Source organism: Anser brachyrhynchus (genome assembly GCF_964034855.1).
Source record: "Anser brachyrhynchus genome assembly, chromosome: 24".
Lineage (NCBI taxonomy): Eukaryota > Metazoa > Chordata > Aves > Anseriformes > Anatidae > Anser > Anser brachyrhynchus.
The window spans coordinates 3825597-3848799 of record NC_137717.1 but is presented as its reverse complement, the minus strand read 5'-3'; the positions used below and the strand labels follow the sequence as shown (position 1 = coordinate 3848799).

Sequence of the window (23203 nt, the reverse complement as noted above, 5' to 3'; positions counted from 1 at the left end):
CGCCGCGCCCCCGGGCTGCGGCAGCGCCGCCGGAGCTGGCCGCGGTGCTGAACGGCGCCTGTCCAGGGTGCTGCGCCGCGGCCTTCCTCCGCCCCCTCCTCTTCTTCCTCCTCCTCTTCTTCTTCGTCCCCCTCATCATCATCACCTTCTTGCTCCTCCTCATCTTCTTCCTCCTCCTCCTGCTCTTCACCTCTTTCCTGCTTTTCCTCCTCTTCTTCATCTTCCTCCCCTTCCTCCTTCTCCTCCTCTTCATCTTCTTCTCCCTCCTTCCTCTTCCTCCTCCCCATCTTCTCCTTCTTCTTCCATCCTCCTTCTCTTCTTCTTCCTCCCCACACTCTTCCTCCTCCTCCTCTTCTTCCTCCTCCTCTTCATTTTCTCCTTCTTCCTCCATCCTCCTTCTCTTCTTCTTCCTCCCCACACTCTTCCTCCTCCTCCTCTCCTTCCTCCTCCTCTTCATTTTCTCCTTCCTCCTCCTCTTCATCTTCTCCTTCCTCCTCTTCTTCCTCCCCATCCTCTTCCTCCTCCTCGTCTTCTTCTTCCTCCTTCTCCCCCTCTTCTTCCTCCTCATCTTCTTCCTCCTCCCTCTCCTCCTCTCCCTCCTCCTCATCATTGTCCTCCTTCTCTTCTTCTTCCCCTTCCTCCTCCTCTTCCGTTTCCCCCCACTCCTCCTCCTCTTCTCTCTTCCTCTTCTCCTTCTCTTCCTCCTCCTCCTCCTCGTCTCCTTCCTCCTCCTCCTCCTCCTCACCCACCGCTCCCAGGAGCCCCGCATTGCCCCATCCCCGCGGAGCCAAGCAGCCCCCCGGGCTCCCACCAGTGGGTTCGGGGGACGGAGGAGGAAGAGGAGGAGGAGGAGGCTGGTTTTCCTCCTGCACCCGAGGGCAGCGAGGCAGGTGAGCCTTCGGGAGGACGTGGCCAGACCCGGGGCAGGGGTGTCCGTGTGCCAGCGCGGTGGGGACCTGCACGGCCCCCTGGGGCTCTGCGCCCTCCCAAAGCGCGGCTCAAGCAGAGGCACAGCGGGGCCGGGCAGGGCAGGAGGCGTCCACTGCCTGAATAAACCAACGCTGCGCACACGCTGCCATCTTTACAGCCACGATGACAAGGATAGACGGCGTGGGGGGAACGCCACTAACGCGCCTCTGACTCACGACATCCCCCATGAGTCCCCAAAGCCGAGTCCCCAAAGCCAAACCCCCGTGTGGAGGTCAGAGTCCAGCCGGCTGCTCTCCCTCCCAGTATGACCACCCTCCCATACTGGGGACGGACTGGCCATCCCTCCAAAGCCCCCACCGCGTGCCCTCAAGGGCGACCACCTTCTGCTTCCATCCCCGCTCTCCGGCCCAGGCCAGTTGGGGTGCGCCCCATTTCCCCTCCCACCCCCGGCTCCCCACCAAAATCTGAGCGAGGAGCACGGAGGGAACCCGCGAGCGCATGGGGAACAGGGACTCCACCTTGGGGGGGGGCCCTAAAGACCCCCCTAAATCCCAGCCCAGCGAGAAGAGGTGCCGAGAGCTTTCAGCAGGTACCGACCAAAGCCGGGCGTCCCCTCTGCCGCCACCCCCCCCCCCGAGCTGCCGCCAGCCCCCGGTGGGACCGGGCTGGGGCCGGGGGCGCCGGGCAGCGTCTGGCAACCTCTCCTGGCCGGCCGCAGCTCGCCTGCCTCCTTTTCCTTCTCGGGTGGGGGTGTGCGGAGGGACAGGAGAAAAAAAAAAGAAGGAAAGGACAAAAAAAAAAGAAGGAAAAAGTAAAAAAGGAATAAAGAAGACCAAAAAAGAGGGAGTAAAGAAGGAAAAGATAAAGAGGGAGTAAAGAAGGAAAAAATAAAGAGGGAGTAAAGAAGGAAAAAATAAAGAGGGAGTAAAGAAGGAAAAATAAAGAGGGAATAAAAGAATGAAAAAATAAGGAAAGAATAAAGAAGGAAAAACAAAAAAAGAACTGGGGGAGACTTTTCCATCTCTCCTTTCCTCTCCGCTCACCTCTCCTTCCAGCCCCTCTCCGTCCACGCCAGCGGGATGTGGGGATGTGGGGATGTGGGGATGTGGGGATGTGGGGATGTGGGGATGTGGGGATGTGGGGATGTGGGGATGTGGGGATGTGGGGATGTGGGGAGGGGACAGCCGCCTGCCCACGCGTTTCGCTCCCGAGCTCGGCCCCATCACACCTGGAAGACTCAAAGAAAAACGCCCAGGAGCAGCCCCAGCCTGCGCAGGGGATGAGGGGCGCCTCCGCGCTGACATGCCCCCCACATGCTTCGCAGGGCCGGGGCCAAGTTGTGCAGAGCAGCCCTGAGGAATGTCCCTGTCCCTTCTGTCCCCGGGGGGGACACCCGGGTGCCAGCACGGCCTGGGGACGGGCCACATCGGGGGCATCCCGTAGCGGGGCAGGAGGTGGGCAGAGGTGTGGGGCCATCTCCTGGGGGAAGGACGCAGCGAGGCGTCAGCGCTTCCCTTCTCCAAACCAAATCCTTCCAAAAATAATCCAGCACTGCGCACCGGCTCCCCCAGCCCCTTCCTGTGCCGGCCTGATGGCAGGACTGCCAGCCCCCTGCGACACTTTCCTGTACACCTTTAAGCTCAGCGCCACTTCTCAGTGATCCCAAATTTCTGCCCGTCCTCGGTGACTTCCCAAATGACAGCCCCATGGGGGGGGGGTGACCCAACCTCGCTTCCCCCAGCCCCCGCGATGCGGCCCGCAGCGGCGACGGCCCCGCGTCATATTTCTGTGTGTGGCGTATTTGTTTTTTTTTTTTTTTGGGGGGGGGGGGGGTGTTGCTGAATGGCGAATGCAAACGGGAAGGGGACTCCTTCCTGTTCTTTCAGAGCCGGTCGCTGCGCCTGGCTCCGCTTCAAGGGGCTAGCCAGCAAAGCGGCCGCTTTCACAAATAATGGCTTCATTAGATTGAAAGAAGTGGACAGTGACCTCTCCGAAATGGACTTTCTGACCCCTGCTGACCTCTGGCCCCGGCTCTGACAGCCGGTAAATCTTCCCCCTCGCCGTACGGCCGGGGCGAGGGACGAGCAGCACCAGGCACCGCGGTGCCGCCGGTGCCGCCCGGCCTGCCCGGGTCCCCAGCCCCGCAGGATGAGGCCCAGGGGCTGTGCGAGGCACGGCAGTGGCAGAGATGGGAACCGGTGTCCTCTCGGTGCTGCAAATCACGTCGGTGGCCGGCCCGGGGATATTGCATTTCCAAGGGCTGGGGCTCCGGTGCCACCTCCCAGCATCGCCGCCTGCCCGCCGGGACGCCCAGCCTGGCTCAGAAGCATCCTCGGCGCCCACGCTGCCTGCCGTGAACCAAACCCCCTCCTCCTCCTCCTCCTCGTCCCCGGTCACCCAACCTTCTGGTGGGGAAACTGAGGCACGAGGGGGACACCTCAGGAGCCCCGAGGCTGGCACTTGGCCCCGTGGGCACGGTCCCATCGCCGCCCGCCCGCCTCCTCCCCGGCCCTGCCCGCGCGCCGCTGACCTTTGGCTACGAAGCGATCAATAACGGAGGCCACGGTGCTGCTCCTCCCCCTCTGCCGTGCCCCCTCCTCGTCCCGGGGCCTCTAATGAGCCCGGGGCCTCTAATGAGGCCGGCGGTGATTGAGGGACCCTCGGGTACCTCCCCTGGGTGGGGACACCCCCAGACACAGGTGTGCTCCCGAGGATGCCCTAACGAGGCGTCCCCTTCCCAAAACCCCCAAAATGCTCCCCCGGCAGCGGCATGGCTCAGTCAAGGGGCGAGGAGAGGGCGTTTGGGGTGTCCCGTGGGGTGCTGCCTGGTGCCACGGGTCCCTGCCGTTTGGGTGCGGTGGGAGGGGTGCAGGGAAGGGTCCTGGGCCGGGGCGAGGGGGGCTGCGGAGGCTCGGCAGCGCCTCGGTGCTCCCCCAGCTCCCCCGATCGATCGGCTGCCGAGCGGGGATTGATCAGGATTGATCGGCCCCATACATATTCCTGCTCTCTGATAGAGGGAAATCAATAGCTGGAAGAGATCCTCCTCCAGCGTGGCCTCTCCAGAGGCAGAGCCCTCCAGCACGCCGGGGCTTGCAATCCCCTCCTCACCCCCTAAATCCCCCCGCCCTCCCCAAAGCCTTGCTCCCCCCCAAAACCAGCCGTGCCTCAGTTTCCCTACCCATAAAATGGGATTTGCGCCCGGGTTCTTCCCCTGGACGCTCCCTTTGGGGAGAAGCCCCCCCTCCAGGCACCTTTATAGGGATGAACCCAGGGTGGGGGCTTTATCCCAGCACCCCTGGGTGCCCCCAGGGCTCTGAGGACATGGGTAAAGGCTCATCGCGGGGGTGTCCCCATCCCCACGTGTCACCGCAGACACCCCACATCCTCGCTGCACCCATGGGTGCCACTCTCTCAGCTGGGTGCTGCTTGGCAGCCGGCCCCCCAAACTTTTTCTTCTAAACACCCCCGTTTATTTTAAGCTTTCAGGCCCTTGCAGGAAACCCCAAAGGGAGAAAGGGCAGGGAAGGGCTGGGGGGGTGTTTCCGAAAGGTGCCCGCTGGGGGGGGAGCACCCTGTGCCAGGGCACTGCGAGAGGAACCGGGGACCGGGTGACACCAGGGGGGCTTGGGGACACCGGGGGGTGGCTTAGGGACACCACCCGTGGTGACAGGGACACCGCCAGCACCGAACCCCAGCTCCAGGGACGCCTGCGGAGGTCGGGGACCGACGCTGGGCGCTGCAGCGAGGGGGCTGCAGGGCTCCGGGCGGGGGGCACGCGGGGGTGCGCAGCCACAGCCGGCACCGGGCGTTTTTATCTCGAGCCATCTCGGGCGGGCAGGGAAGGTGCGAAGTTTCGGAGGGAGAGATATTCAGGTGTCGAGCTCCTCTTCCGGACCCTCACATCTCTTCTGCTCCCCTGCATGCAGCTTCCCCCCCACACCCCCCCACCCACCCCCAGCAGCCGAGAGGACGTGGACGTGCAATGCCCCGAAGGCGTTAACCGCAGCGGGATGGGGGGGGGGCTGCACCCGCAGGGTCAGGATGAGGGTGTTCGGGGTGCGGGGCAGATGTCTGGGGCTATGAAGGGCCAGCCCCCTCCCCAGCCACGCTGCCCCAGTGCCCACTGTCCTCTGCCAGCGCTGGTGGGGAGGAAGCGGGGGCTTCCCGCTGTGGTCGGTGCGCGCTCGCCGACCTCACGTCCCCAGCTCCCTCCCTCCCCGTCTCGCCTCCCTCCTTCCCTGCTGGCGTCACTCAGACGCTCTCAATGCACCCCAAAAACCACAAAGCTGTAGCCAGACACCCACCCTGGGCACCCCATTACCCCCTAGCATCTTGTTACCCCCACTTTGGGCACCCCATCCTTTGCCCAGCACCCTGCCACCCCCTCCTTGGGCACCCTGCCACCCTCCTGCACACCCCATTTTGCCACCCTCCTGCGCACCCTGTTTTTCCCCAGCTCCAAGGGCACCGCTCCAGCCCCAGCTTGGGGGGGGGGTAAAGTCTGGCTGTGCGAGGCTCAGGGCTCGGCTTTGTCCCCATCCCACCCACCCAGGAAACGTGCCCGGCCCCCGGGGAAGCGCTTTTCGGAGAAGCGAGGGGAAGATAAAGCACACAAGAGCAAAACGACTCTGCCGCAGCTGCCCACGGAGCCGGGGCAGGGATGGGAGAGGTGCCTGGGGGGCTGCAAAACCCCCGTCCCCTCCCCAGGGACAGCTCCATCCCGTCCTGGAGCCATCACTGGCTCATTCCAGGGCATAGAGGGACACGAGGGGAGCTGGGGACGTCCCCGCTGGGGTCCCCCCAGTCTCCGCATCCCCCAGCCCTGGAGCAGCCCAGGATGGGGCAGCCCCCAGAGCCCCCACGCTGTGGCTCAGCCCCATCCCCGCCGTCCAGCAGCGGTGGCAGGGGGAGAGGACAGTGACCCGGGGACCTTCCCCTGCTTCCTGGGGGATTTTCTGCTCCTGGGGGACCAGGACGGGGCGAGGGGAGCAGCACCCCAGCCCGTGGGCCAGGTCTCTAAGAGACACCTCGCTTTTCTCCTCCTCCTCTTCCTCCCCGCAGAGGTGCTGAGGCTTCACCTCGCCTCTCCTGATTTAGCAAGGGCCCCCGCACCCCAGAGGTTTCCTGTTCACACACTCACTCCCAGCAGCCACCGAAGCATCGCCCGAGCGTGACGCGGCGTGGCCGGGGCTCACCGCACGGCCACAGCGCCCGGCGAGCAGGTAGGGGCCCCCGCGCTGCCCTGACCCGCGGGAACATCCCCAGCACCCATCCCTGCCCCTCCTGCCCCTCTGGCAGATCTCTCCGGCTCTGGACCGTGGCTTTTTGCTGGTTTTTGGGGTGCAGCTGCAGCTCACGGGAGGAGCAGGGGCGCAGGGTTGGCGATGGGCACCGCGGTGCTGGATGCCGCATACCTGTGTCAGCAAAGCTTTGCCATCCCCAGCCTGCATGGAAAACGCAAGTTTTAGGCTTGGCCGTTGCCTTGGGGTTGGTTACCCCAAACATAAGCACTTTGGGGGGGGGAAAATAGGGTCTGGTTTCCCTTCTGAGGACAGGGGGAGCGGGGCAGGGCTCAGAGCCGAGCCGAGGGCCCCGCCGTGCCCGCACGCTCCCAGCCCCGGCTCCGCTCCCTGCCAGACCCCCGGTTCACACCTGGCAGGTCTGCATTTGGCTTCAGCCCCCCCAAAAGCCACATTTTGCCCTGGTAATGGATTTTCTGGAGTCTGGGGTCAGCAGGGGGCGGGGTGCAGACCTGTCACAGCGCTGTCCCCAGCCGCGCCAGGGCAGCACCGTGGTGCCCAGCAGCCGGCCCCATTTACCCCTTGCTGGGCTCAGTGGAGCCATTTGGGGCACGGATTTCCCCCCAGGACACCGACACCGCCCCCTCGCTGTGCCCTGGGGGGGGGCCATCGCCCCCATCTGGGTCCCGGTTTGGGCACTGGGTGCTGGGGAGCACCCACGGGGAGGGGATTTGGGTGGGTGCTGCGGGGTCAGCGGCTTGGTGGTGCAGTGGCTCCCTGCTCCCTGCTCACCGTGCCGGTGCTGGCACCAAGGTGGGGGCACCGCTGCCTGCGGGGCGGGCAGACAGGGCTGTGCCCCCCCAGCTCAGCCCTACTGGGTGCTGCTGCAGGGGGCAAACTGAGGCAGGGCTGCGGTGGGGCGCTGCGCGGACGGTGACAGCCAACGAGCCGAGCACCGCGTCCCCTGCCACCCCCCCCCCCCCGAGGCTTTCTGCTGCCGGGGGGGCCGCCGTGGAGCCGCTCCCCCCAGTTTTCCCCGTTCTCGGAAGGCAACAGCCCTGCGGCGGCCATGCGGGCAGCACCCAGCCCACGCCGCCCTCCCCGCTCGCCGAGCTAAACCGGGACGGAGAAACCCCGCAGAGCTGCTGGTGGCTGCGAGGTCCCTGCACCCCCGCAGGTCACCGGGCCTGGAGGGGGTCCCCAGCAGCCCCCCCGGACCCCCACAGCTCCTGGATGGGTGACGGGACCCCCGTGCACGAGCCCCTCACCTCCTGCTCTGCCCCGGCACCATCGGTGCCTGCAGCCTGCGGCCGGGGCTGGCGGGTGAGGGTGCAGCAGGGCTCGGGGTCGTTCCCCGCTGCGTCCTGCTCGTGCCTTCCTCCCCAGGGGACGAGAGCTCAGCGGACGCATTGCTGCCCGCAGAGCCCCCTCCCCGCGTCCCCTTTTTACCCTCCTGCACTTGTGGCTTCTGCAGACCCCGCGGCGAGTGCCTCCGCCTGTCCCACGGACGCAGCCGTGCTCCTGCTCCGCCATCTCGTGTCTCTGTCCCCCTGCAGGGTCACCGCGAGCATCCCCACCCTCTCCTCTGCCCACAGCCCCCCGGGACACCAGGGCAGCCGGGACCCCCGCAGGACTGCCCCCCCCCTACAGTGTGGGTGCTCTACGCCAAAGACATCCCCATCGGCAGCACCGAGGAGGAGGAGGAGGAGATGAGAGCCGAGGCTGAAGGGCTGCACAAAACCCCAGAGCAAACGCCGGAGCCGACGAAGGAGCCGGTGCTGGCGGGGGCTCGGCCGCCCCCCGCGGTGCCCAAGGGGCTGCGGCTGCACCCGGGCAGCCTCTGCCCCCTCCTCGTGCCCCAGCCCTGCCCCTGTGGCACCCGCTGCCCCCCGTTCCTGCTGGCCCCGCACCCTGCACCACCCCTCGCCCCGCTGGGTGACACGCGGGCCCTGGTGTCACCTCCGCGGGGTGGCACGGGCTGCGGTGCCCTCCTGCAGCTGCCGCCCCCCCTGGGGACGCACGGCACCGTCCCGGCCCCACGCAGGCAGCGGGTGCCTGAGCTGCAGAAGGCACCGGTGGCTTTTCTGCCTCTCCCCACAGCGGGTGGGTGCCCGCCACCCCAAAAAGCCCCCGCCTGCCCGGCCAAGCCACCCGCCCGTGCCACACTGGGGCCGCGGGGGAAGCAGGACGGCAGGAACAAGTACGAGTGCCGCGTCTGCAGCAAGCGCTTCAGGCAGCTCTCCAACCTCAAGGTATCGGGGGGGGGCCCCGCTCCTCATCCCCAGGCCAGCAGCACATCCCTCCTCCCTCCTTCGGGCTTTGGGGACAAGGCACAGCAGGGGATCACCCCAGCAGGTTGGGCTCCTCGCTCTGTGCCTCAGTTTCCCCCCATCGGCACGAAGCACTGGGATCTCCACACCCCTGTGTGCTCCAGCCGTACCCCGGGGGCTGCTCCCATGGAGGGGGGGGGGGGGGGGAATGTCTGGAGCCCAGGGTCCCCTGGGTGCTCCGTTCCCCCCCCAGCCCCCTGCCTCCCCCCCAGGTCCACCTGCGGGTGCACAGCGGCGAGCGGCCCTTCCAGTGCGCGCTGTGCACCAAGCGCTTCACGCAGCTGGCCCACCTGCAGAAGCACCGCCTGGTGCACACCGGCGAGAAGCCGCACCAGTGCCCGGTGGGTGCACGAGGAGGGCTTTGGGGGACACGAAGCGGGGACGCAGCACCCCTCGAGCCCCCCCCCCCCCCCCCATCCTTTCTTCCCGCAGATGTGCTGCAAGCGCTTCCGCAGCAGCAGCAACCTGAAGACGCACCAGCGGCTGCACGCGGGCCAGGACCCCATCCAGTGCCGCCTCTGCCCCGGCCGCTTCTCCCCACGCGTCCATCTCCAGCTCTGTCGGTGCCCATGCGAGTGCTGGCACCTGCCCCGTGCCCCCCCCAGACCCCCGGAGCCTCCTCGTGCAAACCCTGGGATGCTGCAGCCTGGGCATGGGGTGGCTGCAACGGGAGGAAGAGGAGGAGGAGGAGAAGGAGGAAGGGCAGAGCTGCCCTGCGGCACTGCTGCGGGGCTGGGTGCTGGGGGAGGGGGGGACGGGGGTGCCCGGGTGGGCAGGGGCGCACGTGGGGTGCCCTGTGCCTGCCTGGCCCCGCTTTGGTGGCCCCTGGAGGCAGCCGCGTGCCCCGTTGTGGCTGGTCTGAGCTGAAGCCGTGCCTTTGTGCCGCAAACGCCCCTTTCCATGGAAAAAGGTTTAATTTCTGTTTTCTAATTTCTGTTCATGTTTTAATTTCTCAGCCCCCTCCATCGCCGGCACACCCCCAGCTCCGTGGTGCCTGTGGGGACGTGGCCCTGCCCACCCTCACCCGCTGCGGGGCTGGGGACATTATTATGGCATCATTCCCGTGTTTTTGTTCAGTGAAAACTCCTGCCGTTGGATCTGGCCTGCTGGTCCCTGGGGCCTTGTTTGCTCTCCAAATAACCGGGCTGAGCTCCCGCGGTGCCGCGGCCCCAGCCTGGGTGCGCCAACCTTTGGTCCCGGCACCCTCCTGTGCCGGAGACCCCATCCCCGGGCTGGACCCCGCGCTGGGGCTTTGCTCCGGGGGTTTCACAACCCCAGCCCATGGCTGCAGCGGGGACGGACAGGGCAGAGTCCGGCCGGCATCGGTGAAGGTGGGTGGAGAACGGCAGAGCCACGAGCTCCCGGGGCCCATCGGGACCCTGAAACTCCTGGCCGAGGTGCGGTGGGACCGGGGTGCCCCAGGCTCCCCACTGGAGCCGCGTCGTGGCTGCGCGCACCGAGCTGGCGGTGGCCGAGAGGCTCCCCGGGCGGTGGCCGGGAGCAGTGGCCTGGGGCGAGGCTGGCACGGCTCGGCAGGGCACCCGCGGGTGCTGGGGCGGAGCGGGAGGGGCAGGGCGAGGATCCAGGGCGGGTGCTGGCTCTGCCAGTGCCCTGAGCCCTTCCAGGAAAGGGCCCCGCGCCCGCGCCCCGGGCCAGGTCTCCTGCGGTGGCCCAGGGCCACCGTGACCACTGCTGTGTCCCCAAGCCAGCGCTCAGCCCCTGGGGCCCTGCGGGACGTGCGAGGCCGGTGTGGCACGGGGACGGTGGCCTGGCTTGGTGGCAGCAGTGGGACAGCCACGGTGGCCGTGCAGCCTGCCCTGGCCCTCTGCATGCTGTGGGCAGGCACGGTGCGGAGCGAGCTGCCCCTGGCCAGGGCTGGCAACTAATTCAGCTGTGGTGGTGGCCACGGGCCCCCCCCAGCGCCTCGGCACAGCGTTGGGACCCCAGAGGTGGCACTGAAAGGATCCCGGTGGTCAGAGGCGGCCAGCGGGCGGGAGCCACGGGAGCCACGGAGCCCCCACGGAGGCGGCAGGGGAAGGGTCGGCGGGGCAGGGGGTCCGGGGGGGGCCCCGCCAACCCGGGCGGGCCGGTCTCCCCGCCGGCGCTGCTGAGTCGCAGGAAGGAGAGGAGCAGGGTGCTGGGGAACCAGCCCGACCGGCTCCCCGGCTGTCAGCACCTGAGGAATGCCAAACCTCCGCTCGCCAGGGCTGGGTGCTCGGCGAGGGCTGGGTGCTCGCCGGGTGACTCTGCCGGTCCGCCCAGCCGCGGCGTGCCGGTGCAGGGAGCAGCACCCCGAGCCCCGCACGGCGCCCTCGGCACGGCCAGCCCGGCGCCCACCAGGACCCTCGGCCAGCAGGTACGTGGGGGTGCGGGTTTGGGGCCCGTGGGTGCTGCCGGGGCGCGTGGTGGTGGTGGGAAGGGCGGCGGTGCCGTGCCAGGAGCGGGAAGGCACCTGCTGCCAGCGGCACCGCGGCCGGAGCCGTGCCCCGGTGTGGCGGCGCTGTGCTGGGGCTCCCAGCTGAGCCGGCATCGCTGGGGACGGGGATGGGGGCTGAGCCCCTCTCAGCTCCAACCTCTTCAGGGGTTTAGCCCCACTCCCACATCAGAGTGTGTCACCGGACCCACTGGGGACAAACCGGGGCTCACCCACCTCCGGTGGCCTCGTGGCTGGGGGTCACGGGGGCCTGGCCGCCCCCATCCCCTCCTCTCCGCAGGGCTCGTGGCTGGGGGCTGCCCGCGACACCTCCACACCGGGCAGCAGGGGAAATGGAAATCGCCCTGCCCTAATTATTAACCCCAATCTGAGCAGCAGCCGCCCAAACCAAAGTCCTGATTTTCCTGAAGGTGGCAGGTCCGCGCTCACCCACAGCCTTCGGGTGCATCCCGGCGTGTCCGCAGGCCCCGCTTTCTCTGTGGCCACCGGCTCAAAGCTGGCCGCAGGTCGCTGCCACCCGGCAGCCGCTGCCCTCACCTTTTGCCTTTTAAATTGGGTGCTCAGAGCCCCAGCCTGGCTGCTCCGAGACCCTGCGGAGTGCCAGGAGCTGACAAATGAGCCGAGCGCCTTCACCTGGGTGGGACGGGGTGATTAATTGGCCGTGCCAGGTGCCCGTTGCGACAATACGGCTCGGTTTCGCCGCAGCGTGTCCCGGCGTGCACAATGGCCCGGCTGGGTGGCCGCATCCTGCACCTGCCTCCATCCAGGGTGCTGGTGCCAGGCAGGGGAGCCCGGCGCTGGCTCACCCCCAGCACCGCTGGCACCCCGGGTGTCGCTGGGTGCCGGATCCTGCTGCGGGCGTAGGGTGCGGAGGGCTGGGAGACGCTGACCTGGAGATCTTTGGAAATCCAGCTCGGGGCAAGAGTCAGCCGTGGTGCTGAGTCAGAGCCTCCCAGCACCCCGGTGTCCCCATCCCTGTGCCACCTGGGGCCATGGGCACGGCGGGGACGGCTGAGCACTGCCGGCGAGTGCTTGAGAAACCGGGGCTGAAGCAAGCTGGGGATGAAATCAGGAGCCAGGCGGCGCGGTGACGCCGGCTTCATGGGGAAGGTGGCACAGCAAAGAGGGGTCCGTGTCCTTGTGTCCCCGTGTTCCCCCCCTCGTCACAGCCAGGATCAGGAGTGTCCCCAGCCCCGGGGTCCCAGGGTGACCCTGTGGTCGTGGCGCTGGGGCTCCCTTCCAGCCTAAAGCCACCCGTGGTCCCCAGCACGCCTCCACCGGTCCCTTTTCCACCTGGGACTTGCGGTGGCCCTGTGGGTCCAGCTGCGGCCCTGCGGGTCTGCATCCAGCTGTGGCTTTGCTGGTGCAGGTGCGTGACCCTGCCTGGGCTCATCCCAGCCTCCAGCCGTGCTCGCTGTCCCAGACGAGGGCTCCTCGCCTCCTGGAAAATGACACCAACCCTTCCTATCTCTACTGGAAAGACCTGCCGGGCCGGGGCGCGCGAGACGCGGAGGGCGCGTGGCGGGCAGGCAGGAGGGGCGGGCAGCTGCCTGCGCCCAGCACTCCCCTGCCTGGCCCCGGCACCCCCAAAATGTCCTGGTGAAGGCCAGCCTGGAGGCAGTAGGGCTTGGAAACATCCAGGCCTGGGCAGTGCAGGATGAGGCTATCCCCATGGTCGGGAACCCCCAGTGCTGACCCCAAGGATGGGAGACTCCTCCCCAAGGAAATCTCAGGTCCCGGCCCGGAAAAATCAGCCCGGGGAGGTTTTCCCCCATCCCCAGCCAGGAAAGCCCCAAATTTGGCCTCTCCCTGGGCTGTGCCCAAGCCCCTGATCCTCCTGCAGCCCCCGCAGCCTCACGGGGCTGGTGACACGGCGCAGCTCGTAACTGGGAGATGCCGAAATGCTGCCACGCTTCCGGCTCACTCACACGCAGCTGCCTCGTCAGCTGCTTTCCATATCCCAAACACAGCAATAAAACCCTTCTGGGGCGGTCACGCAGCCTCGGCACGGCGTCGCCTCCGCCGGCCTCCCCACAAGCCGGGGCCCCGGGGTGCCCGTGACCTCCCCGGCGCGCACCAGGGGCCGGGGGGTGATGCCCGGTGCAGGAGCTGGGTGCTGGGTGCCCACTCTGCTCAGGGTGCAAGCGGTGGGTAATTAGCACAGCTCGTTTTCTCGTGCCAATGAGGCTGCAGAGGCAGCTGGAGCGATCCCACCTTTGCCCCGATGCAGGGAGGGTGCTGCCCAGGTCCCCACCTCCTCCTGCAAAACCCCATGGGTGCAGCGGCTGCGGCACAGCCCTGGCGAAGCCTTTTCACCCCGCGGAGCTGCCTCCCTGTTATTTTTTGGGCTTGTTTGTTTGCTGTGCTTGCTGACTCGGCGCAGCCCTGCGCCCTCCTGACTCATCCCGCAGCTCGGGGCACGGCCCGGCCTGGGGCATGGCCCGGGCTGGCCGCATCCTGCCTCGGTGGCGCGGCGCAGCTCCCCGTGTGCTGGCCGCAGGAGCGCTGGGACGTGCAGGCAGAGGGGGTGGTGGTGTCCCACACGTCCTGCGTGTGCCAGGAGGGTGTGAGCGTCCCAAGAGATGCTTGAGATGCATTTGGGATCCCCAAAGCCACCTCCTGTATGCATGGGATCCCCCCTTAAAACATCCTAAAAGGACCACAGGGATGTATAGGGCGGTTTAGGGTCTAGAAGGGTGGGCACAAGGGTGGATCCCAGAGGGTTTCAGCTCGGGTGCCCCACAGTCCGATTTCTGGTGCCTCTCCCCGCAGCACCGACAGCCCCAGCACCGCAGCGGGGGCCCAGGCGAGGTGGCGGGGGCCGCAGCCCCCCCGGCATGGATTCACCGCTCCGGCACAGCAAGGCGAGGGGCCTCGTCTCCAGCACCGAGCTGAGCATGAAGCAACCGCCGCCGGGACCCGAGGGCCGGTCCCGCTTCCAGAAGGTCTCGCTGGTGTCGCGACGGCTGGAGCAGGCGACGGCCGGGGGGGCCCGCGACGGCAGCCCCTCCCGCGTCTCCTTGCTGCTGCAGGCCTGGGAGCGGGAGATCGTGGAGAAGACGTCGGCCGGGCCGGCCCCCGTGGCGCACCGGGCATGCTCGTCCTCCGTCAGCATCCTCAAGGACTTCACCGCGCACGGCCCTGTCTTCTCGCAGGTCTACTCGCCCGCTCAGAAACCCCGGCAGAAGGACGAGAAGGGGGGGGATGACAACGGCACGGCACCGGCGGCTGCGCCCCGGGACATCCCCGTGCACCGGGAGAGCTACATGCACGGCGCCCTCCTCCCCGCCAGCCCCGCGGCCGCCGCAGCCCCCTGCAACCGCTCGCCCCGTGACGGCTCCGGCGCGACCGAGCCCAGGCCCAGGCACGTCACGGTGCTGCGGGCGGGCAAGGAGGGAGCCGGCCCTAAGCCGGGGGGCGCAGAGGGGAGGAGAGCCCAAAACGGGCTGCACAAGGCTGCCGGCACCACCACGTCCCCGTCGCAGAGGGAGAGCTGCGAGCAGGATGGTGGTGGCTCCGCTGAGGTCGCAGCACGCACGGGAAGCTCGCCGGGCGCCTCGGGTGCTGGGGGAGCCCCCGGGGAGAAATGTTCGAGGCAAGCTGAAGCCGTGACGGTGAACGCGGCATCAAGAGATGGCGACAGGCCCCAGGACCCACAAACCAGTAAAACCAGTGCCCAGCATCCCCCAGAGGACGTCGGCAGCCAGGCAGATCAGGCTGGTGTGGGAGAGGGAGGCACGGCGGATGGGGACGGCACTGGTTTGGCCACGCCGCCCAGGACAGAGAGCTCTGGGGGAGCTGATGGCACCCCCGAAAACCTCTCCTTGGAGGTGAGCAATGGTCCTGAGCCCTTACCTGAAGCACGAGCATCTCCAAAGGGTGCAGAAGTTAAGAAGGAGGAGGGTGAAATGTCGGGGGACCCCCAAAGCATGGTCCAAGGGCCTGAGAGCATCCCTGAGCCCCCCACGGAGACCATCCCAGAGCCCCCCACGGAGACCATCCCAGATCCCCAACCTGAGAACATCCCAGAGTCCCCCACGGAGAGCATCCCGGAGCCCGAGCCTGAGAGCACCCCAGAGCCCCAACCTGAGAGCACCCCAGAGCCCCCGCAGAACCCCCCAGCCCCTTCCCCACTGCCTGAGAGCCCCCCGGACATGGCGGAGGAGGACCCCGAGCTGGTGGTGGACATGGAGATCTTCGTGGACACGCTGCGCAACATGGAGCCCTCGGAGATGCGGAAGGCGCCCAAGGCCCCGCGCCAGCCCCGGCCCTCGGCGCTGGGTCGCTGCGCGGCGCTGCCGCCCATCCACGAGGACCGCGTGGCCCCGCGCGCCCCCGTCTCGCTGCCCGACGCCCTGTGGGAGCTGCTGGCGCGGGGCGGCGGGGGGCAGCGGGCAGAGCCCCCCCCGGAGAGCAGCAGGAGCCTCGAGGAGGAGGAGGAGGAGGAGATCGAGAACCCCTACCTGAGCCCCGGAGAGAGGGCGTCGCGGGGGCCCCGCCGTGGCACCAGCAATGGGGAGCCGGACGCGCTCCTGGGGGGGCCGAGGCTGGAGGGAGAGAAGGAGAGAAGCAAAGGGGCGCAGGGCAGGGCGGCGGGCGAGCGGAGCGTGCTCTTCCGAGGGAACGTCCTCAAGGGCATGGCGCTGCTCTCCGACTTCCTGGAGCACCGGGCGGCCGCGGCGGACGAGGCCAAGCCCTACTCGCGCCTGGACAACAGCGTGCTCTACAGCCGCTTCGTCGCCCCCGCCGCCACCCCACTCTGCAGGGACCGGCGGGACCAGAGCTCGCCCCCCGGCGGGGTCCCCGGTGGGACGGGCACCAGCGAGCACCCTGGCACTGAGGCGGTTGAGCTGGAAGCCCCGAGCCTTGGCCACATCCCGCCTGTCACCGAAGAGCCGGAGAGCACCATGGCCCCGTGCCCCGCTGATGTCCCGGTGAGTGATGCCCATCGCATGGCCCCTGGGGATGCCCTGCCCTGCTGGGCACATGGGAGGTGGTGGGGTCTGGCTCGGTGTCACGTCTGAATCCCCCCAAGCAGCTTCTCCGGCTTCCAGTCTATGGCTGGTGCTTCCCAGAGGAGCGGCTGGGTTGGGAAAGGTCCCAGTGTGAGGGGAGGGTACTGGGATGGGAAGGTAATGGGGTGAGAGGGTACTGGGATGGGTGACGGGACGGTACCGGGATGGTTGGGTACTGGGACAGGTGAGAGGAGGGTACTGGGATGGGTGATGGGAGGGTGCTGGGATGGGAAGTTACCAGCACTGGTGATGGGAGGGTACCGGGATGGTTGGGTACTGGGACAGGTGACAGGAGGGTACTGGGATGGGAAGGTACCGGCACTGGTGATGGGAGGGTACCAGGCCGGGTGATGGAGGGCAGGGGCCGGGCGAAGAGGCCGGTCCTGGAGGTGCAGGAATGTCGAGGTGTGGCTGCTCGGGGCGGTGGGAGGGATCCGCAGGCTGCAGACGTGAGGCCGCAGCTGCTGCTTCCTCGGGCTGCGGCGATGGCTGGTGTGGGCGACATCGCCCCGCGCTCCTCACGCGCCGGTGTCCTCGGGTGTCCGCAGCAGGAGGACAAGGAGGGCTTCGAGAAGATCAACACGAGACCCGGCAAGGTACGGGGTGTGTGGCCGGGGCCGGGCTGGCCGTCCCGGTGCCGCGGTGCCGTAGCACCTCTGCTGTCACCCCTCCCAGATCGTCCTCTTCTCCGAGGCCGGCTTCGCGGGACACAGGCGGGAGATCTGGGGCGACGTCCCCGACGCCACGTCCTGGGAGCTCTCGCACACCATCTCCATCAGGGTCATCCGCGGCGGGTAGGGGCCGGTGGCGGCGCGGGGACGTGACACAGGGTGGCACTGGCGCGGGGACGCTGAGGGAGAGCTCGGCCGGGGCCGGCACTGCCCGTGGCCGGGGTGGAGGCCACCAGGTCACCGCCCGGGGTTCATCAGTGGCCGTCCTGCTGCTGCTAACGACCGTGGCCACGAGCCAGCATCGCGGCGGCACGATGTCCCCACCCCGCTGTGCTGCCGGAGGCTCCTGGTGGCCGGGCCGGCGGCATCCCGCACCCTGCCATTACCCAGGGCCGGGCGCGCGGCGGTAACCAAATGAACGGGGGCGTGGGGGGATTTTCCCCCTGGTGCTCCCGCCCCGCTGGCAGGTGGGTGATGTACGAGAAGCCGCGGTTCCACGGGCGCAAGTGCGTGCTGGCGGAGGGGGACGTGGAGATCGACAACCCCTGGACGGCCTACGGGCAGAGCAAGGAGCCCCGCGGCAGCCGCCCCTTCCGCATCGGCTCCTTCAAGAGGGTGGTGCGGGTGAGCGCACGGCCCCTTCCCTCGGCACCCAGAAAATGGGGGGCACTGGGGGTCCCCCTCACGCTGCTCCCCCCCCCCGGCAGGACTACCGCACCCCCGAGATCAGCCTGTTTGCGGAGGAGAACGGTGAGGGCGCCAGGCTGAATTTCACCGACTCGGCCGAGGACACGCGCGTGGGCGGCCAGGCGCTCGCCGCCTCCTCCATCATCGTCCACTCGGGGCTGTGAGCGGGGTGCACTGGGCTCGGGGCGCTGCCACCCCGGGGTGCTGCCACCCCAGGGCGCTAGCGGCCGCCCTCGAGCGTTTGGGTGTTTCTTCCCCAGGTGGCTGGTTTACTCCAAGCCTTTCTTCGACGATGACCCCTACGTCTTGGAGCCGGGCGGGTACCCCAGCTTAAAGGCGTGGGGAGCGAAGGATCCGTCCATCTGCTCCATGCACCCCATCAGGCTGGTGAGCGCTGCCTGCCGCGGGGCCGCATCCCGAGCGCGTCCCCTTGCTGCTGCCTTCTCACCGGGGCTCCTCTCCTTCCAGGGCTGCCCCGTCGTGGAGCGGCCCGGCGAGCCGCAGGTGGTGATCTACGAGGACGCGGGCTTCCAGGGCCACAGCTTTGCTGTCAACCGAGATATCTACGACCTGAAGAACCTGCCCGGGCTGGCGCTGCCCACCCTGGGCTCCCTGCGCGTCCTGGGCGGCTGGTGAGCGGCGTGGGCAGGCAGAGCTGGAAGGGGACGGAGGTTCCCGGGGCTGTGGGATGATCGGGAGTAGCGTCCCCGTGGCAGGGAGGGTGGCACTGGAGCAGTGTCCCCGTGTCCCGACACGTGCTGGAGATGGGGGGACCTCACTGCCCGCGTGTCTGCACGCAGCTGGGTCGGCTACGAGAAGGAGGGCTTCCGAGGCCACCAGTACCTGCTGGAGGAAGGGGAGTACCACGACTGGAGGCAGTGGGGCGGCTACAACAAGGAGCTGGTGTCCTTACGGCTCATACGGACGGTGAGGGCACCGCGTGGGGATGGAGCCACCCGCCCTGTCCTGTCCTCATCCCCCCGCTGGGCACGGCCTGAGAGCCCCCAGACTCATCGCACACAGAGGTCTGGGTGCAGAGAGCTGCTCCCACCGGCCCCTAACACCACGCGGGACGTGGTGCGGCGAGCACCCAGCCTACGGCCCCTTCCCCACCACAAACCAAGGACTTGGGGGTTCCTCTGTCCCCGCAGGACTTCTCCGACCCGGCGCTGGTGCTCTTCGAGGCCATGGACTTCGAGGAGGGCCCCAGCGTGGAGCTGAGCGAGGCGCTCCCCGACACGCAGCTGGCCGGCTACGGCACCGTCACGCAGTCCATCCACGTGCTGAGCGGCGTGTGAGTGTGGGCACGGGGGACCAGGGGGACAGAGGGGACAAAGGGGCCGAGCCTGAGCCAGCACCCGCGTCCCCCCGGCAGGTGGGTGGCCTACGAGGGCCCCAACTTTTCGGGCGAGCAGTACATCCTGGAGAAGGGGGTGTACCGCAACTGCGAGGACTGGGGCGCTGCCGACTGCCGCATCGCCTCGGCGCAGCCCATCCTGCAGGTGAGAGCACCCAGACACCCCCCCATGCACCCATGGGTGACCCTGGGTGGGCAAGGCACCAGCCAACCCCGCTCTGTTTGCTTCCAGGTTGGGGAGCACAACCTGCACTTCGTCTCCAAGGTACGGGGTGGTGCACGGGGAGGGGGACACGTCCCTCGTTGCGATGCCGCCCTTTGCGGGATCGCCCCCGTCACCGAGCCCCTTTGTGCCCCCTCCCCAGATCCTGCTCTTCTCAGAGCCCGACTTCCTGGGGGAGCACCTCGCCTTCGAGGACGAGCAGGGCGCCCTGCCCGATGGCTTCGTGCCCCGCTCCTGCAGGGTCCGCGGGGGCAGGTAGGACACCCCGGGGCTTGCTGCCTCTGGATGGGGACTGGGACAAAGAGGAAACCCCAACACCCACGGGTGTTAGGGAGAACGGGTGTTAGGGAGAACCAGGCACGGGGCTGGCAGCCATGGGGACACCCATGGGGGCTCGCTGGGAGGGCAGGGGACACCCACCCGGCACGGTGGCCACGTCAGCCCGGGCACACTCCTCTCTGCCAGCTGGATCCTGTTCGACGGCCAGGACTTCTCCGGGGAGCAGCACGTGCTGTCCGAGGGCGAGTACCCGACGCTGGGCGCCATGGGCTGCCTGTCCTCGGCCACCATCCGGTCCCTAAAGAAGGTCCCGGTGGTGAGTGTGGGTCCTCTGGTCTGAATTTTTGGGTAGACCTGTGTGGTGCCAGGAGCTGGACTCGACGATCCTTCGTGGGTCCCTTCCAACTCGGGATATTCTATGATTCTACGTTTCTCCCTTTGCTGGGGCAGAAACCCCCAGGAACCTCCTCCTTCCCCTCCCGTGGCTACCCCAGTGCTGGCTCTCCAGCCTCGGATCCCTCCTGCACCCACGGGTGCTCGCTCCCCCTCCTTGCCCCCCTCTCCCCTCACCTCCTGCCCCATCCCGCAGTTTTTCTCGGAGCCCTCCATCTTCCTGCACGGGCTGGAGTGTTTCGAGGGGAAGGAGATCGAGCTGAACAGCGAAGTGCGGAGCCTCCAGGCGGAGGGCTTCAACAACCACGTGCTGTCGGTGCGCGTCAAGGGCGGGATGTAAGTGAGCCCCGGCCCCGCTCTCCCCTGCCCCGCATGGGGGGGCTCTGCGGGTGCCCGGGCTGACCACGCTTTGCCCATCCCCGCAGCTGGGTGCTGTGTGAACACGGCGACTTCCGAGGCCGCCAGTGGCTGCTGGACTGCACCGAAATCACCAACTGGCTGACGTACAGCGGGCTGCAGCACGTGGGGTCCCTCTACCCCATCCGCCAGGTGAGCGCGGGGTGCCGGCACCCAGGGAGCCCCAAAAGCAGCCCCGGGGGGCAGGCGGCTCGCAAGGAGCTCGAGTCACCAGCCCTGACGCAAGGGGCCCGGAGGAGGCAGCGGGGCACGACCTTGGGGAGCAGCACCCCGCCGACGGCGCTCACCCATGAAAGGTGCCGCCAGCCCGTCGTCGGCACCCGGCTCCCTGCCCTGGGAGCGGCCGCCGTCGTGGCGAAACGCTCCCCGGGGACAAACGCCTTGCACAACGTCCCCGGCGTCGTGCCGGGGATTGCCGTGCCCAAAACAGCTGCGAGAGACAAGCCAGGGCCACATCCGTCACCCCAGCACCGCGGGGACACGGCGCAGCGCGGGTTTTGGGTGCCGTGGGGACGCCGGTGTGCAGAGCCCGAGCAAAACGGGCTTCTCTCCTCGCAGAGACGGGTCTATTTCCGCATCAGGAGCAAGGAGCTGGAGCTCTACCTGTCCGTCCCCGACGACGTGGAGGACATGAAAGCGGGGCGCGTGGTGGTCTCCAGCCTGAGCGAGCAGAGCAGCTCCGTCTGGTACTACGAGGATGGGCTGCTCAAAAACCAGGTCAGGGCTCATTGCGTGACAGCCGCGACTCGGAGCCGGAGGGGACCTGGGTGACGCACCCCAGAGTGATCTTTTAGGGCTTACAGCAGCTTTTTCCTAGGCTAACCTCAGCCCCGACACCAAAGACACGTTGATTCTCTCTTCCCCTGGAGACATGAAGGCATTTCTGCCCCACCTGAGGGCTGTTATCACCCCAGTCATCCCCACCCCTCGCTTGCTCTCCTGCCTTTCGCGTGTCCCCCCCCAGCCCCAGCTGCGTTTGACAGGGAACCCTCCAGGCTCGAAGGCCCTGAGCCTCATGGGGTGGAGGGGACGGGGCTGACGTGGCCACCGCTGCTCCCCGCAGGTTGCCCCCAACATGAGCCTGCAGGTCATCGGGCCGGCTGGGAAGGGCTCCAAGGCCGTGCTCTGGTCCGAGACACGGATGCCGCGTCAGACCTGGAGCATCGACGCCCGGGGACGGATCCGCAGCCAGATGTTCGAGGACATGATCCTCGATATAAAGGGTGAGGCCGTGGTGCCGGCACAGGGGCTGCTGTCGCTGGGACCCCGTGGAAATGGGGCACCAACCTGCTCTGCCCTCCCCAACCCTCCCCTCCCCGCAGGCGGCCGATCGTACGACCGGGACCACGCCATCATTTGGGACGCGGCTGAGGAGCGACCCACGCAGATCTGGGACGTGCAGGTGCTATGAGGGGGCAGCGTGGCCCCGGCGCCGAGTAAGTGCCACGGGGCAGGGCGAGGACACCGTCAGCCTCCCTGCCAGCGTCCCTGCAGCGGTAGGGGGCTGCCCCTGCCCCGCCGGACACCCCTCGGCCCCGGCTGCTGCTGTGAAGGATGCCCGCGACCACCTCCGTCGCCGAGGGGCCGACCCCACGGCCCTCCTGGGAGCCCCGCAGGACACGCTGCCGACCCCGTGGGACGCTCTGGAGGGTGGCACAGCTGAGCCCCTTCCCCTCCCCAGTCCCCTCTGAACTGTATTTATGTACGTGTGTAAGATACGGCCCCTCGCACGGGGCCAGCCCCGCCTGGGTTTGGTTTCCTTGTCCTGGTGTTGGCCACTGCCCGGCTCCCCCCACGCCAGGGAGCTGCTCCCTCGCCCCCATCCGTGCAGTGTGGGCCCAATCCTGCTCCCCGGGCGGGAGCTCAGTGCCCTCTAGTGTCCGAGGGCCACAAGCAGCACCCAGCTCCGGGTTTGGAGAAGCGAGGTGCGTAACTGCACCCCCCGAGACAGCAGCATGTCCGGTTCGGGATGCTGCTAAGGAGAGGGGGCTCTGGATCCCTTTCCTCCACCATTTCTGTAGGGGTGCAGCAGGATGAGGACCCCAAGCGCTGGGAGGTGCCCTGGGGATGTGTCCTGGTATCGCTGGACAGGGCTGGGCTGTGCCAGCACGGCGCTCAGCAGGAAGACGTGGCTCTGCACAGGCACAGGACCCCCAGCCCCGGTGGGAGCCCAGCCCCTTTGTGCCCCCACCCCAGATCCTGCTTGTGTGGGGGCTTTGGCTCTGTCCCTGTCCCAGCCCCAGGCAGGGAGAACAGAGACGTGCATGGCGGATGGAGGGTGTTTAACCAGGGAAAGCTCTACCATGGACGAAGGTAAAGGTGCGGGGGGGTCACACAGAGGACGTTTGGGTCATGAGGTGGCAAAGGACACGGGGGGGCTCCAGATGGACACAGTGATCATCCTGATGGCCATCAGCATCCTGCTCTGCTGTGGGCTTGGGACTGCTGAAACCCACTGCTGCCAGCATGAGCTTTGTCCCGTCTGCACGTCCGTCCGTCCGTCCGTGCTGCAGGACACGGGCAGAGCCGTGCCGCGGCTCAGCTCCCCAGGACAGAGGCGTCCTCCCTGCGAGCAGAGGGCAGGGCAGGGCCGGAGCTCCCCGGGGACGTGACTCAGAGCCAGGAGGGACGCGCGGGGAGAAGCCCGTGCAGCCGGACACGCGGAGCTGCAGCCGGACACGCGGAGCTGCTGTCCTCGCTGCGGGCACAGGAGCCCAACGCTGGCGGGGGCCCGGTTTGCTGAGCAAGGCTGAAGCCAGTTTGGGGCAGCCGGCGGTTATCGGCCTGGGGCAGGGCTGGGCTTACACCTGGGGTGCTGGGAGGGCACGGGGGGAGCGGGGCGAGGCCGGGACTGGGGGAGGAGGATGAGGATGAGGAGGAGAAGGAGGAGGAGGAGGAGGAGGAGGAGGTGGGCGAGCAGAAGGCACGCAGGCAGCGGGAAGGACGTCAGATGCAGAACCACAGAGCTGCCGCCAGCCTCTGGGGGCCGGAAGAGGTCCCCAGAGAGCGGGGTCTGGCTGAGCCCGGAGGCCCCCCAGCCACGGACACTGCGGCTCCCCCGCAGCGTAGCCCCGCGGGCCCTGCCCGCGGCTCCCTCAGGAAATGGCCGCCTCCTCGGCCCGCCCTTATATAGCCCGCCGAGCCGGGATAGGCCGCGCCGGATTGGTGAGGAGCACACGCCCTGCCGTCCGATTGGCCCGCACGGCGGGGGCCACCTTGCGATAGGC

At 68.0% G+C, this 23203-nt stretch overlaps 3 protein-coding genes across 5 annotated transcripts; 2 read left to right on the top strand and 1 right to left on the bottom strand.

Moving 5' to 3' along the window:
• Positions 1-998, bottom strand: LOC308182515 (uncharacterized protein; the record flags this gene model as incomplete). The annotated part of the gene is made up of 1 exon (XM_080567325.1): positions 1-998. A coding segment is annotated over one exon (630 nt), but the record flags the coding sequence as incomplete, so codon positions are not given.
• A 4534-nt stretch (positions 999-5532) lies between these two features.
• On the top strand, positions 5533-10517 carry ZNF683 (zinc finger protein 683). Of its 2 annotated transcripts, none has more exons than XM_080567290.1 (4): positions 5533-6152; positions 7766-8422; positions 8713-8841; positions 8933-10517. In XM_080567290.1, exons 2-4 carry the CDS (start codon positions 7880-7882, stop codon positions 9365-9367), a joined length of 1107 nt encoding a protein of 368 aa, XP_080423416.1. In that variant the 5' UTR covers positions 5533-6152; positions 7766-7879; the 3' UTR covers positions 9368-10517. The 2 variants fall into 2 exon arrangements, with proteins under 2 accessions (XP_080423416.1, XP_080423415.1); XM_080567289.1 differs by having other exon boundaries at positions 7727-8422.
• Positions 10518-10705: 188 nt separating this feature from the next.
• Positions 10706-21720, top strand: CRYBG2 (crystallin beta-gamma domain containing 2). 2 transcript variants are annotated; one of them, XM_080567204.1, is made up of 19 exons: positions 10706-10856; positions 13707-15868; positions 16501-16545; positions 16625-16743; positions 17088-17244; positions 17328-17467; positions 17568-17694; positions 17776-17939; positions 18108-18234; positions 18459-18601; positions 18683-18809; positions 18897-18929; positions 19030-19142; positions 19353-19482; positions 19756-19895; positions 19985-20108; positions 20535-20693; positions 21040-21199; positions 21299-21720. In XM_080567204.1, the coding sequence occupies exons 2-19, from the start codon at positions 13772-13774 to the stop codon at positions 21385-21387; spliced, it is 4194 nt and encodes a 1397-aa protein (XP_080423330.1). In that variant the 5' UTR covers positions 10706-10856; positions 13707-13771; the 3' UTR covers positions 21388-21720. The 2 variants fall into 2 exon arrangements, with proteins under 2 accessions (XP_080423330.1, XP_080423329.1); XM_080567203.1 differs by having other exon boundaries at positions 16498-16545.
• Positions 21721-23203: the final 1483 nt, after the last annotated feature.

Coding starts and splice junctions, on each gene's coding strand:
- ZNF683 (XM_080567290.1), top strand. CDS start 7,880: ATGAGAGCCGAGGCTGAAGGGCTGCACAAAACCCCAGAGCAAACGCCG. Junction 8,423..8,712: donor GGCAGCTCTCCAACCTCAAG/GTATCGGGGGGG, acceptor CCTCCCCCCCAG/GTCCACCTGCGGGTGCACAG. Junction 8,842..8,932: donor AGAAGCCGCACCAGTGCCCG/GTGGGTGCACGA, acceptor TTCTTCCCGCAG/ATGTGCTGCAAGCGCTTCCG.
- CRYBG2 (XM_080567203.1), top strand. CDS start 13,772: ATGGATTCACCGCTCCGGCACAGCAAGGCGAGGGGCCTCGTCTCCAGC. Junction 18,810..18,896: donor CGGCGCAGCCCATCCTGCAG/GTGAGAGCACCC, acceptor GTTTGCTTCCAG/GTTGGGGAGCACAACCTGCA. Junction 19,143..19,352: donor TGCAGGGTCCGCGGGGGCAG/GTAGGACACCCC, acceptor CCTCTCTGCCAG/CTGGATCCTGTTCGACGGCC.